The sequence below is a fragment of the Agelaius tricolor genome, unplaced genomic scaffold (genome assembly GCF_023055355.1).
Source record: "Agelaius tricolor isolate 1412-34295 unplaced genomic scaffold, bAgeTri1.0.p SCAF_6, whole genome shotgun sequence".
Taxonomy (NCBI): Eukaryota; Metazoa; Chordata; class Aves; order Passeriformes; family Icteridae; genus Agelaius; species Agelaius tricolor.
Window position 1 is genome coordinate 2,374,944 of NW_027269266.1, and position 16,179 is coordinate 2,391,122.

Below are 16,179 nucleotides of genomic sequence, written 5' to 3' on the forward strand. Positions count from 1 at the left end.
CCATTCTGTATTTTGATCATGGCTTTTGTTCATGATAATTTATTCTGGGTAAAGTTCAGAATTTTACTGCCTCTTTTCTGTCAGTGTGTGCTGGTGTGTGATTTCAGGCTGAAACTAGTTTTAATTTCAGCCTCCAAACACTGATCTTATTAATTTGACAAACAGCCCACAAGACAGCCCAATCTGTAATGCAAGCTTTTTTTGTTGTTGCTGTAAGTGTAATTTAATTTATTTTCTGGCTGCAGTCTTTTGTTAAAATCCCAACCTGGTCATACATGCAAGTGTTTTAGAAATGTCTTTAAGGGAAAATACTCTAAATCCACAAATTGCTGTTGTCTAACAGTGCCTGGCTCCTCTGACAGCCAGAGGGTGCACTCAAGGTCCTTAATTACCTGACTGACACTGTCACTGAAACAGAACTATTTGTCTCCCCAAGTGCTCTGTTGATGGGAGATTTCTATATTTGAAAGTTGTCAGCAGCCAGGAGGTAGCACTGGGGAGCTGATGAGCATCAGAGCCCAGCCAGGCTGGTGGGAGCCACTGCTCAGAGCCCTCTGAGCTGTCAGCCCTGAGCCCAAAGCAGGTGTGGAGTTGCTGATGGCAGAAACGTGGCTGTGATGAGATGCAGCTGGTAGAGACAAGGGCTGCTGCTGTGTGCAGTTACTGTGTGCAGCCTCTTTCAGCTCTGGTGATGTGTCTGTGTCAGGTTTGTCAAGTGCCTGCTCTTTCTGTTCCCTTCATTAGAAGCTGCAGACCCTTTTCTCTAATGCTGGAAGTTCTGTAGGGTTCTAAGCTTAGCAGCATGAACTCGACACCCCAGCCTTTGAGTCCAGTGTTACTCCAGACTAAAATCCAATGGCTATTTCTAGACAGCTGCTGACCTGCTCTTTGCCTCCCTGGCATTCTCCTGTCATGAATTTTACTCGTGCCTTTTTAAAGCCTGCTGAAGCCCAGTCCTGCTCTCAAACTCCTCCTGTGGCTTTTTAGTAGGAAGAGGAGCAGCTGTGCTTTTGTCCTTGTGCTTTTACTGATTGTGACCTGCTTGCTCTTCTAAATTCTCCCTGCTTTTAGCAAGAGCTCTCATTTCACAGGTGACCCATGGCTGTGGATAACTCTATAAAACAGTTGCTCCTATGAAACAGCCGGCCCTGCTGACTTGCTACATCACAAAACAATTTTTTCTGTCCTAGCCTGCAGCAGATGAAATCTCCAAAATATTTTTAAACTGTGCAAATCCTTTAAATACTGAAACATTTCCAGGCAGGGCTCTTGGATATTCTGCCCTCTTGAAGGCTCCTGATGAAATCTGCTAAGGAGATTGCTGCACTGAAATAGTTAAACCTTTTATTTTCCAAAAGTTTTTAAGATTAGCTAATCAACTTCTTACTTCAGGCTTTGATCTGAAGTTCAGAATGCCAGACCAAAAGAGGTAGGCAAATCTTAGTTCTCTACCAGGGAGTTAGGACATCTTGTTCTGCTTCTGCTGTGTTAATCTCTGATCTGGCTCCTCCTAATTCCAATGGAGAGTTATGATCAAAGCATAAACCACAGGTCCTTAGAAATCTTTGTGTTTATGTTGAATTATTTTCTTAGGAGAGAGATATGCTATTTTTAATTTGTCTGGAGGGATTTTGATTTCATTTGTAGAAGCACAACTTAATTTCAAACAGTTAAGGATGGGATAAGTCAGAAGCAGGGGATGGCAGGGATTGTACATGATTGCAGAATGCAATGTGTGTAGGTACATTGCCACTCCTAACTGTAATAAGAAAAGCATGAAAAATTAGTTTGTCTTCAGATTTTCTCCTATAAATGTCTTGATCACAACAGCAATAGGCTGTTTTGCTCCCTTTATTGTATTATCTTGTTTTCTGCCTTAATCTTTCCATGTTTCTTCTGCATCCATGCACATGCCCTGGGGGGAAGGAGGCAAGAAGTGGATGTTTCTTTAGCTTTCTCTCTGAGGAGGTTTAACCAGGGTTAATGTCTTTTCCTTTGTTTTGTGTAACTTGTTTCCTTTACTTTGTTACTCTCTGGCTATATCTGTATTCCTCGGTCCCAGAAGTACTGAATCCAAACAGTTCTTCCTTCTTATGCATTTTCTTCATCTGTTTGCCAGAGACTGACAAGGTGCAGATTTAATTCTTTGCTCTAATGACAGCCAGGCTCACTGAAACCACTGGCTAATGCTGAGATGTCTTGAAAGAAGCAGCAGTGAATCTGCCAACTCCCCCTTCTCAAAGGTTCAGCCTGTTCAGCATCAGTGTTTGTCAGGTTTGGGGCAGATTTTGGTTCTCACAAAGTTGTGTGGTGATTCCCCAGCACTGTTTCCCAGCCTGTTTGTGCCAGGCCTCTAAATAGCCAATCAATGCAGGTATTGTTACCTGCTTTTTTTGTTGTTGTTGTTTTTTCCAGGTTGGAAGTTAGAGAATTAAATTTTCCCATTCTGCTTCCCAGACAAAGTTAAATGAGGAGTTTTCTTTGCATTTAACTTAAAGTGTATCTTGGTTCTGTCACTTAAGTTATAATATAACATGCAAGATACGGTTCCCATAGCAACCAGCTCTGCTGTACATTTTTTTGTTCCTCTGGGGGCATGTAAAATTCCAGCTGGAATATTCCTGCATTCATCTGTAATCTTGTTCCAAACAAGCTTTCCTTTCTGCTCAGGTTTTCATGCCCTGCTCTGCTTCAGAGTGCAGTGTGCTGAAGCCCTAAGCAGTGCCACTGATGAGTGTGGATGTTTTCTTCCTCTGCTGAGGAGCAACGTCAGAAACAGGCTTCCTAAATGCCATTCCACAGGCCTGCTGGTGTAGGTGAGGTCAAGGAATCGTGCTCTGCATTTGGAACAGGAAGCCTTAGTGTTTGTGGTGGTTTGCTGTTGAAAGTGAATCAGTGGAACAATTAGGACTTCTTGCCCCGAGGGTGTGATTACACAGAAGTTGTCTTCAGCAGCAAAGCTGGTGTAAGGAGTTCCGGGCTCTTTGGTCTCCACCCTGCCTGGAAAACTGGATTTCCAGTTACTGACTGCAGTGATCCCATTTTACAGGATGGCTTTGTTAGTGATGCAGGGGCACAACAGTGAGGTGCATGAACCCTGGAACTTTAATCTCATTTTGTCACCATAGGTAACCTGGTATCTTTGTTAAATCACACAATTCATGGTGTTGACAGAGTCAGTTTTACTGGATATGTGTGGGGTGCAAGTCAGGACTGCTTTTGCTGGGATCCAGGACTGTCCATTGCAAGTGGGCTGCCTGGTGTCAATATTCAAAACCTGAATATCCTTCTCTTACCAGTAGTTACAGGTTGGGCTCTCTCAGCTGAGGGTAAGTCTGTGTATTGGTTCCTCTCACTCCTGCTGTCCTTAGGAGCTACAGCATTAGCAGCTTTTGGAGCAAACTGGGAACTTGTGAGTTTGGGCAGAAAACCACTGCCCTCTCAAGTGCTGTACAGTGTGCACTGAGAGCTTACTCTTCACTAAGGAGGTGCATTTCCATGAGCATTGGTGTCAGAGTACACTGAGACACTGGGATGATGAATGACAAGTCATGCTAAATGCTTTATCAGATTGCACAGTATCTCTGTAGGCTTCCTGTTGATGTGCTGCACAGTGTAGATTTGATGGGCAGGAATTTGTTTTAGCTGCATTTTTTCCATATCAATCACTAAATGTTGTCTGCTTTCCTTTGTCTTCTGTTGGGCTTTGAGATCAGTTGCTCATCACCAGCTTTCTTTAAACATCCTTGTTAATGACAGCATTATTTATATTTATGGTTAGACTCTAGTTCTGACCCTTTTCTCTGTGTCTTGTTTTGTCTTTTCTTGGTATGTGGCCCTTCTGGGCTTGGAAGAGCTTTCCAGTCAGCCTCAGCCAAACTTAATTTCTTTTTTATATCTTTCTCTGACTTAGGATTCATCTTCCTGTACTTTGGGTCCATAGTTGCTACTTGTGAATTTTTAATGAGAAAAATAATGAGGGAATTGTAGTAGTCAAACCTAATACCATGTATAATACACACCAGAGTGCTTCATAGCATTATCTGAAATAGAGGTTTTATTTTAGGGAGGAGTCAAAGATATTTTTTTCTTTTCTGGAGACATTGTAGTGGATTTGTTTTCTCCTTGAAAATCTTGTAACTGTTAATACAGAGCAAGATACCTCATTTCCAGTGTGAACCTCATCCTCTGGCCACTAGGTTCTGTCTAAAAGTGAGATTGAGGAGTTTGCACATGGAGCACAAATCCATATAAGCAGAGATCCAGCTGAGTTTGGATGTGCTCTCTCTTCCCCAGTTACTCCTGAACTGGTTTGAAGCTGGCTCAGAAGCTGGCAGTCTGTGCAGTCGTGCTGGTGTTTCCCAGCAGTGTGGTCAGTTTGTTAAGCACATCCTCTGGTGTGGTTAAGGCCCTGGTTCCAGTTCAGCTGGATTAGTTTCCAGTTAATTTTAGCAGTTATTGTATTGCTGGATTGGGAACAGGCCACTGTGCAGAACAGTCATTTCCCCCTTCAGATTCTGATTCCCTCATCTCTTAGTCCAGTGTAATGGAGTTGGTGTGGGATTTTGTCTGTATCCTGGGGCAGTGGAGGCTTTACCCTGGTGAGTGTGTCACACACTAACTGAGACCTCTGGTATCAAATTTGCATGGAATTGCTCAGCCTCATGCTGCTGCCAATCCTGGCCTTCCTGCAGGAGGTGTTTTCCTTGACAGTGAAATTCCCTTGACTTCTTTCAAAGCAGCTCCTGCCTTGGCTGTGGGTTTCTCTTTGGGGATTTGGTTATTCTCTTGCTCCATGCCAGGCTTCCTGAGGCAGAATGCTGGAACATTCCATGGAGCAGTGCTGGGAAATGCAGCTTGGCTTTGTTCTGTGTATTCCCTGGTGCTGTGCTTAATGAAGTTGCAGTTGAGTTGTGAGTCAGAACCAACTCCCAAACTTATTGATTTGTGAGTTGGAAAAATCACAGTTTCATGGTGCTGTGGTGCCAGTGGCCAAACCCTGAGCAGACAAAGGGGGATGATCCTAAGAACACTTTTTCCAGCAGAAGGGTGGCTCTTGGATTGCTTCTCAGCTGTTTCCTATGGTGGGCATTTTGCTGATCCCTTTTTGCTGTTCTTCTTTCTGCAGAGGACTGGCAAATTCCCCCACTTCTATGAACATCTCAATGTGAAAGTGGTTTTAAAATAAATGTGCTTTAAAAGTGTCAGGCAGGACTGGGAGCAGATATAGCCTGGGTGTGAATCAGCCTTTTCACAACCAGGGCTGGCTCTGTGCATGCCCTCTTGTCTGTCTACCCTCCACCCCCCTTTCAGGGTTAAATACAACCTCTGACTTGGCTAAATAGAGGATTTTTTGACCAAATGAATTTGAGCACCATATGATCTGCCTCCTCATGTTCCCTGAGCCCTTTGCAGGAGAAGGGAAATGTTTGTGAACCAAGTCTGCTAACGGAGTCGTGGGTGGAAAGAGGACAAAACGAGTACGTGAAGAACCACATATTTTCACTGGACTTCTAAAACAAGTGACAGTTTGTTCTCCAGATTAAGGCACATTTCAGAGGAAAAACCTGAACAGTGGATGTGGAGGGGCTTCTTTGTTGGGATATTTTTGATGTCACAGAAATTCTTGTCCAGAATAAGAAGCCTCAAAGTTCGTAAGCACATACTCTTTAAATGTGAAAATATGATAGGCTGAAGGCCAGGTGAGTCCTTATGACACACAACAGAAGATGCTTTTCTCAGAACATAAAGGTGAGATTTCAGTGAAGGGGTCCATCTCCAACATCTGAGATCTTAGCTGTCTTCAGTAAAGATATTCTTGCTTGGATGCAGGAAGTCCAACATATGTCAAAACAGCCTGAGTTACATCTGGGTGGAACCTTTGGGTAAGACCCATGTCAAAACTCACTAAACATAAGAGTGTTTCTCTGCTTGGGTGGGGTAAGGGAAGGCTGAACACTGACTATGTTTGCATAAAATGTTGGGGCAATGTTATGTAACTTCATTTCTGTATTTTTTTTCATTTTCCTCTGGGTTTTTTTTCTGTTTTCGTTGTTAGAGTCTTCTATGTTAAGATTGTGTCATCTGCAAATATCTTGAGCTAGACAAAGATTTTTTGGTAAGAGGAAGCTGAAGGTGCTGTTCAGGGCAACCAATTTATCTCTCAATTGATTTCCACTGGGTTTACTGATGTTTTGGTGTCCAGGTGAAGTTGGTGCCAGTGGGCCAGAAAAGATGGAAAGTGAGAAACAGTAGCTCTGCTGGCTGCAGCAAGCTTTTAGATGAGCTCAGCATTTACTGCTTTGCACCAGCTAAAGGACACTGTGCACCCATGTAATTGTTTCCTGGGCAGTTTGAATTGTGCAAAATGAGCCTTTCCACATGGTGTTTGTATTCAAACCTTGCAGCTTCTGCTTTCGTAGGAGAGTCCAAAAGGAAAACACTCTTCTAAGTGAAAACTGATCTGCACAATTGTTTTAGCCTAGAAATTCAATTTGGATAGTTAATAAAATAAATGTTTAAGAGGAAGGGGTTTTTTTCTACCTGAACCTGAAGTTTGAGAAGGAAATCAAACTAAAAACCTCTTTTGTATTTTTCACTTGCTTCAGGAACTTACAAGGTGAAACTTCTAATTCTCCCATGAGCCAAATTTCTGAGAGTTTCTGTTCTTCAGATCCAAAAATAATTTTCTCTTACTTTTTTGATTGTGAGTTAAGAAGAATTAACTTCTCTAAAATTTTCTAAAACTGACGCCAGCTTTTCTAAACTAGCTGAGTTAGTACTGAGATGTTCTTTCCCTGTAAGTTTCCTGTTCAAAGACAAACAAAGCTGCAATTTATGTTCTCCAGTTGTGTCTGCTTTTCTCATTCTTTAAGAACTTCCCAGTACTGCTGACATTGCTTTGTGCCCATAGCTGTAAAACCCCTACTAGTCCCCATCCAGCCATTAAACCATAGAAACCCAAGTTTGAAGGGGCTACATGGCACAGGCTTTGGAAAAGAGGCTTAGCCATGCCATGCTGGAACAATAAAGAGTTCTGAGAAGTAGCTCCAGTTCAGCTGCAAATACAAAGAGGGCAGTAGGCAGTGCCTGTGAGAAGCTGGGCCTTGCACAAGAGGCCTGGTGCGAGTCACCGGTTCCGTTTATTCCTGGGTGCAGTTTGAAGAAGTGGTTTGCTCTCTAAAGCCTGGTTTGTCATGGAAGATGATGTAATTCACACCATGCTTGGGAGAGAGACTAAACATGCTTCTAGGGAAGGATCTGAGCTATTCCAGTTTTGTACACAGTGAAGAAGGGACTTATTGTCAGAACTCAGCCTCAGTTCTTCTCTAGTTAATGATTTCCACTTTTTTTTCCTGTTAGGGTTGTACCAGCCCTTAACAGATGAGATTTTTCCTGATATTCCTCTGCACAGAATTTGTAGGAGCTGAAAGTGCCTAATTTTATCAAGCTTGTTACTTGCAGCTTGAGTCCTGGCAGCCCCCTGCTTTTTCCATTTTCCCCTTCAGCTTCTCCAGTTCTCAGCACTAAGCCAGCTGTAGCATCAGTATCTACTTAAAAACCTTCCAAGTATCATGTGTGTGTACATTTTACATTTTGGCTTGTTCAAATAACTTCTCAGTTGCTTGTGTTCACAGGGGTTTTACAGCCCTCCTTGAGGCTCTGCCCTCAGGGGTGCATTGTTGCCTCTGCTTTCCTGCAGCAAAAGCTTCACCTTCTGACTCTGATCCTGACCATCATCAGTGAATTTCTTGTGTATTAAACGATGATAAATTACACTTAACTGGGAATCAGTTCTTCTAGTTTAAACTAAGGTGTTTAACTCTTCTAGGCTCTGTTTTGGATATTATCAAGCACATTGTGGCCAAAGGAGAACACAAGACTGGTGTCCTGGATGAAGCTTGTATAGCCACAATCCTTAAGGAGGTGCTGGAGGGACTGGACTACCTGCATAAAAATGGGCAAATCCACAGGTATTTCATGTTTTTCTCATGTCATAAAATGTTATTGAAACAGAGTAGCTGAGCACAGAGTCCCATCCCATAACTTGCTGAGGGCATAAAGAGAGAAAAGTAAAGGTAGGAGCTTTATTAAAAATGGAGAATTCAAATGTTTGTATTCCATATGCTATGTCTATATTTAATGACTAGGCCAAATTTGGGTAAATTTTGGGGTGTTGAAAGTTCTAATATAGGGGATCTTTTTCTAAATGTCAACATTCAGCTGCAAAGTGTAGTTGATGGAAAGCTGGAAAACTTCCACTGGCTTTGTTTCTTGCAGAGCTACAAATTACCAAAAGCACTTTGTAGGCAGAGTTGAGCAATTTAATAAAAAGTCCTTCCAGCTCTGATTCTTTTTTTTTTTTGAGGTTAACTGTAAGATCAACATAATGAAATTTGAATTTGAGTAATTTTATTAAAAAAAAAAAAAGGAAATAAAAATAATGGAAAAACTTCTTCTGCAGGCAAAGCCCAGTTAACTAATGGCCTGTGATCTGACAGATCACTGAAATTCATGGGTTTCTATGCTGGTATTTGTCTGGGATGTGTTTTTAAATCACATTTTCCTCTCGCCCGGTGTCAAGGTGTGGTGTAGCTCAGTAGGAGAAGATGCTAAGTTGGTCTGTTCTGTGTTAAAAAGACTGAGATTTGCAATCCTAAATATGTGCTGAAAATAGAATATACTGCTTGTGGGTAATATACACAATCCCAGCCACAGACTGCTACTGGAGCAGCCTCTTCTTTCTTGGGAATTTTGTGAGCTTGGCTCTCCTCTGGTACAATGCCATTTTAAACATTGCTGCTGCTAGGCTGGAGTAAGTTTCTGTCCTCTTATAGCTGCACAAGAAGAGGTAATTTTTTTGCCAAAATGTTATTTTAATTAGAAAATACAAGAAGTATTCATAGTTTCAATCAAACTGACTGACTTTTGTAGGTTATTTTGGATTAAAAGGAAAGAAACAGTTGGAAATTATTCAGGTGGAATTCTTCTCCCTGAAAGACGTCTCAAATTTTGGTTTCCAGTCTCAACTAAAATTCTGGTTTAACAAGAATCATTATCTTCATTGGAGACAGTTTTGATTTCATAGCTGGTTGCTTGTTGCTTAACTTTGTTTTTTGAGATAAGACTTGAGGCAGCTCTGGGAATTTAGAGTAAAGCAATAAACCAACTTATTTGCCAATTACATGGCAGTAAGTTTTCACTTTGCCATAAGTAATTGACAGAACTGTGTTCATCTGTGACCTGCAGTAGGTTTGCTTGGCTGATTCAGTTATCTTCTGGTCTAGTGAAATTGAAATATATATGTTAAAGCAGTAGAAACCTGTAAAATCTCAGTTTCTTGGAAGACACTGCATAATGTTTCATGTATTGAAGAGAGGTGGTTCTCCATTTGGCTGGCTGGAGTGGAAAAGCAAAACTAGTAAATGTGGTAAAGATTAGAGATAAAAATTTATGTGTGTAGTGTGGGGTTTTTTTTTACTGTACTCAGCAAAAATACCGTGTTCACAAAATTCAAACTGCTGGTCTGAAGAAAATATGATTCATATTGAATCATTTGGAAGTGAACTGGATCAAACCTGCTGTGACCATTCTCATCCTGCTCATCGAAGCATTTTGCCCAAACTTCAGCAAAGAAATCAGAGCTGTGTCATTGCTGCAGCTTAAGGTTGTGGTTATGCATCAGCCCCTCTGCATGTGTTTCATCCCTATATTTTGGGGCTGCTCCAAAAACTGTGTAATATTTTATCACAGAAAAGGATTTGGATTATCTCATTGTGCTGGGCACAGCAGTCTGGGGAATTTGCAGAAGTGGGATACAGAAAGAATGTTGTGTGGTTTCCTACCTGTGATGCAAAGCTGTTTGGGCTGTTGGCAGAAGGCAAGCTGTCATGCCTTTGAGGGATGAAACATGTTTCCTTAATGGAGTTCATCATGCTGTGTTCCATTTTATCCAGATGTGTGTGTGCTCCTGAGGCAAACACAGTTTCAAGTTGTAGTGCAGCTGGGACCTTTCCTCAACTGTAGGAATATCTGTATGGTTTTCCCATTTTGCTTCATGCTAGGGGTCATAATACTGGCCATGCCTGATGGGAAAGGCAGGTGGAAATCTTGCAGCCATGCCTGGGATGCTCTCAGAGGAAGTGTTTAAAATAACTGAACTTTGGTCCCCTGGGTCAGCTTAAAGTATCTGGCTCTAAAGGAAAGCACATCAAGTGGTGGCTGAACTGCAGATATTGTATTGTAGTATGGGGCAGCTGTACTTGGGGTGAACATTAGGCCAGAGCAGGATCAGCTGTGAAGGGTCAAAATTGAAGGGCTTTAGTTAAGACCTGGAACAGCCAGCCCAAAGCAAGCAGCTATCCAGCAGAAAAAATGTTCAGCTGGTTACACTAAATCTCCAAAGTCTGCTTATATTACGCCTTGGAGAAAACAACTTGATAAAATTAGAGACACAGCATGAGTGGATGACTGTAATTAGCACATCTGAAGTTGGACAGCCAGGCCAGTGGCACAGCCCAAACCATGAATATTGGGTCCCAAATGTAATTTTGTGGGCACTGGAGACCAGAAGTGGGGCTGTAAATCACCATTGAGATCAGAGAACATATTTCTGTCAGTGGAGCTGCTCAATACTTTTAAATTATGCATAATCTTAAATGGGTAAATGAAGTTAACACGTGAAAAACTGGCTTAATGAAATTTTGCTGCTGCTGAATCTTGCTCTGCCTACGCCTGCCTTGAACTTCATGCCACTTCCAATTAAGGTTTGGGGAGCTGTCTTGGTGTGGAAGTGCAAATCCCTGCTTTGGACAGGAGAGGAGTTTGTCAGTATTCTCTAGAGGAGATTAGAAAGCCAAATATCTAGTGAAGGCTTAGATTATAAATTTTTCTTGTTTACTTTCCTAATTAACAGCCAGAGCGAGTCTGAAACTTGAATAGACACCATTGTTCAGGAATAAATGCTGAAGTCTCCCACATTGCCCAAAGTGATGGTTTTTTTTTTTGCTTTCATCTTGCAAGGGCTGATGAGCAGTGTCTGAGGCCTTATGGCAAAGACAAAGGAGAAGACAAAATCAGTTTTATTTTCATGAACACTCTATACCACAGCAACAATTGATTACAAATGGTCCCCATCTTCTTCCAAAATCACCAGTGGCAGCCTTATCTGGGAGTTGGCAGCTCCTTGCCTTCCCTGCCCTGTCCCCTCTCTGGTGCCAGCTGCCACTGTCCCTGTTGTGGTTCCTGCGGTGATCCCAAGGAGGATCTGCAATGCCAGTGATCCGGCTCATGTTCAGTGAGTGAAGTGCCTGGGCAGCAGCCAGAGCTCTGGGGACAGAGGGCCACACTGGGAAGCCCTGGGTGAGGCTGTCCTGCAGGAATCTGCTCGGGCACATTTCTCTATGGAAGTCATACAAGACTGACAGTACTGTCAGGGGTCGTTGCCAGGCTAATCTGGGCTGGGTGACACTCAGGGTATGTTGTACCTCTTCCCCATTTAGACTCTGAGTCCTCTGTGTATTTGGGGATTAGCAGGAGTTTGATGAATGACTTAGAAATAAAACTAAAGCAAAACCAACCCAAGAGGTTTTATTGCTTAAAAAGATTTATTGGAGGGAACTTCAAGGCTTTCTTTTTCAGGTGGTGCTGCGTATGGCAGGCTGACAAATGAATCATGCTGATTAACTGTTACAAGGTCTCTCTGTCTTTCTCCCTATTTTTATCTCTGAGCTTATCTTCTGTTCATGATTAGCTGTTGTGTAACTGAATATTTTAGTTAGTCCAGGTGAAATAATACACTGCTTAAATATAACCAGATTCTCCTATTGCAGCACAATAAATGTGATACTGCCCTGTTTTTCTGTAAAAACAAAAAAAGCCTGGGAAGTGGTTTAGAGTTGCATGCACTTGAACTATTGGCATGGCAGCATTCCAGCTATTAGTTTGTTTGCTGCTCCACTTATTACAGAGTGAGAGGAGCAGCAACATGTTTTATATGCTGAGTTAGATCAGCCTGTGCTGCCACACAAAATGTTTGGGGTGGTTTTGGTGTCTTTTCAAAATCAGAATGTGAGCAGCAGGGTGCTGGGACAGCTGTTTGAATGTAGCTTTGAAGAGACCCTGGAAACTATTCTTGCTGTGCTTTTATGCCAGATAGGTTAATTTTATTTTTTTGGGGGGACCTTAGGATGATTTTGACAGGGAATCAAAGTTTAATTCTTTGCCTCTTTACCCATACTGAGAGTAAATAACTTCTGAAAAATGGGCATCTATCTACCTGCACATACACATCACCAATACTTGCACGTGGGATTTTTGCAGGAGCTCACCTCCAGTTGCAAGTTTTTGATTTAAGATGAAGGAGCTGTTGGATGTATTTTGGCAGAACTTGGCTGTCCTACAGGATTCAAGTTTAATTTTCATGTAGCTGATTAATGCATTGATAGCCATGCTGGCAGGTATTGTGGTTAAACTGGATTTAAACTGGATTCCAGTGAGCCTCTGAAATAGTGTACCTTCATGTTTCTGTAGAATACTGGGGGAGAACTTCAAGCCCTCCTCTCTGCAGTGCTGTGATCTTGCTTTGGGGAGTGTGTTTTGGAAGTGAACTTTGGTAGGGGAGGATTGAGGAATGGATAACAAAGCAGAGCCTTTCCACCTCTACTTTCCAGTTTGATTTTCAGTCAGGACACCAGTAATTTGAAAGCTGGCTATTGCTTAGCTGTGGGAAGTGCAATTTTTTATTCAGAGAGATGTACTTTGTTGTCTTCTCTCTTATAGTATGGGATGGGTAGAAATATCCTTTAGAGCTGGTAGTTAATAGAAATTCTAGAGCTTTAATTTGTAAATAGCTCAAAAGCCAGAAGAATAGAAATGTTATCTTGTGTGTCTCAGTAGGAAGGAGGACAAGAGGCTGCTCTAGACTGAGCTAGGTGATTTGTTCCCCAAATAAACACCTTGCTGTGCAGTGTCAAGGGCCCAAGGACACTGAACCCCCAGTCTCTGTACAGTCAGACTGGGGTTTGTTGTGGTGGTTTGGCAAAGCAGCATGCTTTCCTGGTGGCTGTTTCTTCCACTGCATCATGCAGAAATTCATTGTTTAAAAAAAAGAAACTTCCCTGTGGTTACGGAGAGATAACACAAACCAGATGTAATCCCAAAGCTGCAGACAGCCAGAAACAATAACTCCTGTGGAGACAGTTTGCCTCAAAGTGAATAAAGACACTCTTTGCTCTGAAGACTAAAAACCTGGGATTTCAACCTCTGAGGGTAAAATCTCATTGCTGCAGAAATCACAGGAGTGCTGGGGGCCCTGCAGCAGCTCCAGGTGATGCCCCAACTCTTGGGAACTCCCTGCAGCACAGGGGTGCAGGTGGGCTCCAGGGTGATGCCTGAAGGTGTGGCTGCTGCAGTCAGGTGTTTGTCCCCCTGTCCTTTCCCTCACACCCAGGAGCTACCTGTGAACTTTGTCACTGGCTGTTCTGCAGTTACTCAAAGTAACTTTGGGTTAGTCCAAAGGAAAACCCAACTGTTTTGTCGAACAACTCTTTTATCAAAGGTAGGCCTTTTATAAAAGAGAGAGGAGTTTTTAGGTTTTTCTCTCTGCTTTGCTACATGGAGGTGAGAAGCAGGAAAAATATGATTAAGAGTGGGAAAATAGAGGTTGGGTGATCTCCTAAAGGTTCTACAGCAGTGACAGGTTTTGGTCAGTGATCCATGACTGACTTGTACACTCAGGTAATGGTGGTTTCTAGCAATTCTCAAGTTGTCAGGAGTATTTGAATTTGATGTGTTTTCAGGGGGAATAATCATTCACTGCCTACAGCATTAAATGTATTGAGTGAAAATGGAACAAACTCTGGGCTTGTTACTCTGAAGAAAGCCAGTGCCATTCACACATGTACAACACAGTTTGTGACATCTTTCTCATGTCACTGCCTTTATCTGGTGTAGATTGCTGAGACTAGGTCACCCAATATAGGCTCTTGCAGCATCTCTCCAGCAGCTGAGTAATTGTTTAAATTGTCTTGTTCATCTGTTCTGCTGTGATGATACATGATGTGAATAGAACTCACTTCAAAATGAGAACTTTGGAAATTGTTCCCTGGTTTGGTGCACCAGAATTTCTGGCCTTCATAGATCCTAAAAGCTGCATATGTAGAGGTGCTTTAATCATTTATTCAGACCACTTCAGTCTTTTCATTCATGTCTTATGCTAAAGCAGGAGAAAAGGGCCACTTGCTAAATTTGTGTGGTAACATATTAAACACACTTGAAAATATTACAAGGCTGCATCAGAAAATGTTTTTTTAATATTTACTAGATTGAATTATATCTTGCCTTGTGGAGTTCTAATAAAACTTTGATATTAAAAAGTTAAGTGAATACTTTCAAAAACAAAAGTTAGACAAAATCCATACACATTTAGGACAGCAAACAAAGAATTGCCACAGAGAAATCCATCCCTTCGTGGTAGCCTGGAAAGCATCACCAAGTGAGACTGGGAGTGCAGTGAGGACTTGTTTCCCTTGTACAGATACCTGATTTTATAACTGCTTTCTCCATTTTATGGGGATAACTGGATGAAATAGAGATCCTTCTTCCTATGCTGGTCATGCTTAAAACTGTCACCTTACAGAGTTTGGAGAAGGAAGTCTTTTTGACAGGTTTCTTGTGAGTCCTGGCTGTCCTGCCTTTCTCCTCTTGTGTCATGTTGCAGTCATGGCTGAGCAGGAGCTGTGGGTGGCTTTGTAGATGGGAACAGCTCCTGGCTGTATGGGGAATGCCTTGGACCTTGTGTGTATAGAGACAGACTCACTGCTCCTCCAGAACAGGATGCTGGTTGCCTTTGGGAAATGGAGACCTTCTTCAGCTCCCCTATGTCAATTTTTTTGTGGCCTAATTTGATCCAAATTGGTTGTGTATTTGCCAGAATGCCTGTCATCTTTCCATCATGGGAGGGAGTGTGAATCACTGACATTCCTGTTCCTTCTGCTACCTGATGCAGTTTGTACTCAAACTGGGGTGATGTACATGTGGTAATTTTTTGGAAATTCCTATTTGTGAATGCATTAGGAACATATTCTGATGTGGCATTCACATTCTCTGAAAAAATCCCTTTGCCCAGGATTTTTCTCCTGGTAAGCTGAGAAGCCTCAGAGAAAAGGAAAACAATTCTTATCTCATTTGCTTCTCTTGGGTTGTGTTCATGTGGAATGTGTTTGGAGATTGTTCACCCACAGGTGATTGTTTCATTGGATTCTGCTGTGAGTTGTTTTCACTCTTTGGCCAATCAGGGCCAAACTGTGTTGGGACTCTGGAAAGAGTCAGGAGTTTTCATTATTATCTTTTTAGCCTTCTGTCTGTATCCTTTCTGTATTCTTTAGTATAGTATAGTATTTTTTAATATAATATAGTATAATAAAGTAATAAATTAGCCTTCTGAGAACATGGAGTCAGATTCATCATTCTCTCCCCTCACTGGTGGACCTGCATTTATAATATTCTGGCATGCAGGAGATCCTGCAGCATGGTGGTGTCACTGGTGTTGCCACGTGAAGCAAACCCATCTCCTTCCACATGAATGAATTTGGCATGAAATACTGAAATATGACCATGTTATAACTTGATGATTTCCCTCTGTTACCAATGACTAAAGCAGGGTGTCCCAAAAATATCTGGGCCTCCAGGGGCAGGAAGAGACCTTGTGACTCCACAGCTCACTCTGTGTGTTGCTTTTCATGCAGCAGGTGTTCAAGGGTCTTTGTGCCTTGTCCCCACTGCAGTCCTTAGGAAGCAGGTCAGGAAATGGACAGGCTGAATAAATGCATTTGTGGAAGCAGTCCTGTTACATTTTTAGCTGCTGTTCAGTGTATAAAAGCTTGATTTTAAAGTCTGCTGGGCAGAGACCTTTCCTTATACAAGAGAAAGAAACGGAAGTTCTGACAGAATAGGGGAAAGTTTAAAAGTGGTAAATGAAGTTGGAGATGGAGCTTCTCTCTTGCAGTAACTGCTGAAGGTTGTTAGAAGCGTGGGTTGTTTGGCACATCCTCCTTGCCATGAGCTGATGTCACAGCAGTGATGTGCTTTGGGGCAAATGTGTGAAGCAAAGGCCTCATTTGCAGGAGGAAGAAGTGGGGCTGTGAATATTGATATGGTTAGATCATCTCCATGTTGGGA

At 42.2% G+C, this 16,179-nt stretch overlaps 1 protein-coding gene across 1 annotated transcript in view; it reads left to right on the forward strand.

Annotated features, from left to right (window-relative positions):
- The window catches only part of OXSR1 (oxidative stress responsive kinase 1), an 88,201-nt gene that overhangs the window by 31,641 nt on the left and 40,381 nt on the right, over positions 1 to 16,179 (forward strand). Inside the window, exon 4 of the mRNA XM_071428511.1 lies at positions 7,832 to 7,973. Within this exon, the coding sequence (XP_071284612.1) occupies positions 7,832 to 7,973 (142 nt within the window). The remainder of the gene's footprint in view (positions 1 to 7,831; positions 7,974 to 16,179) is intronic.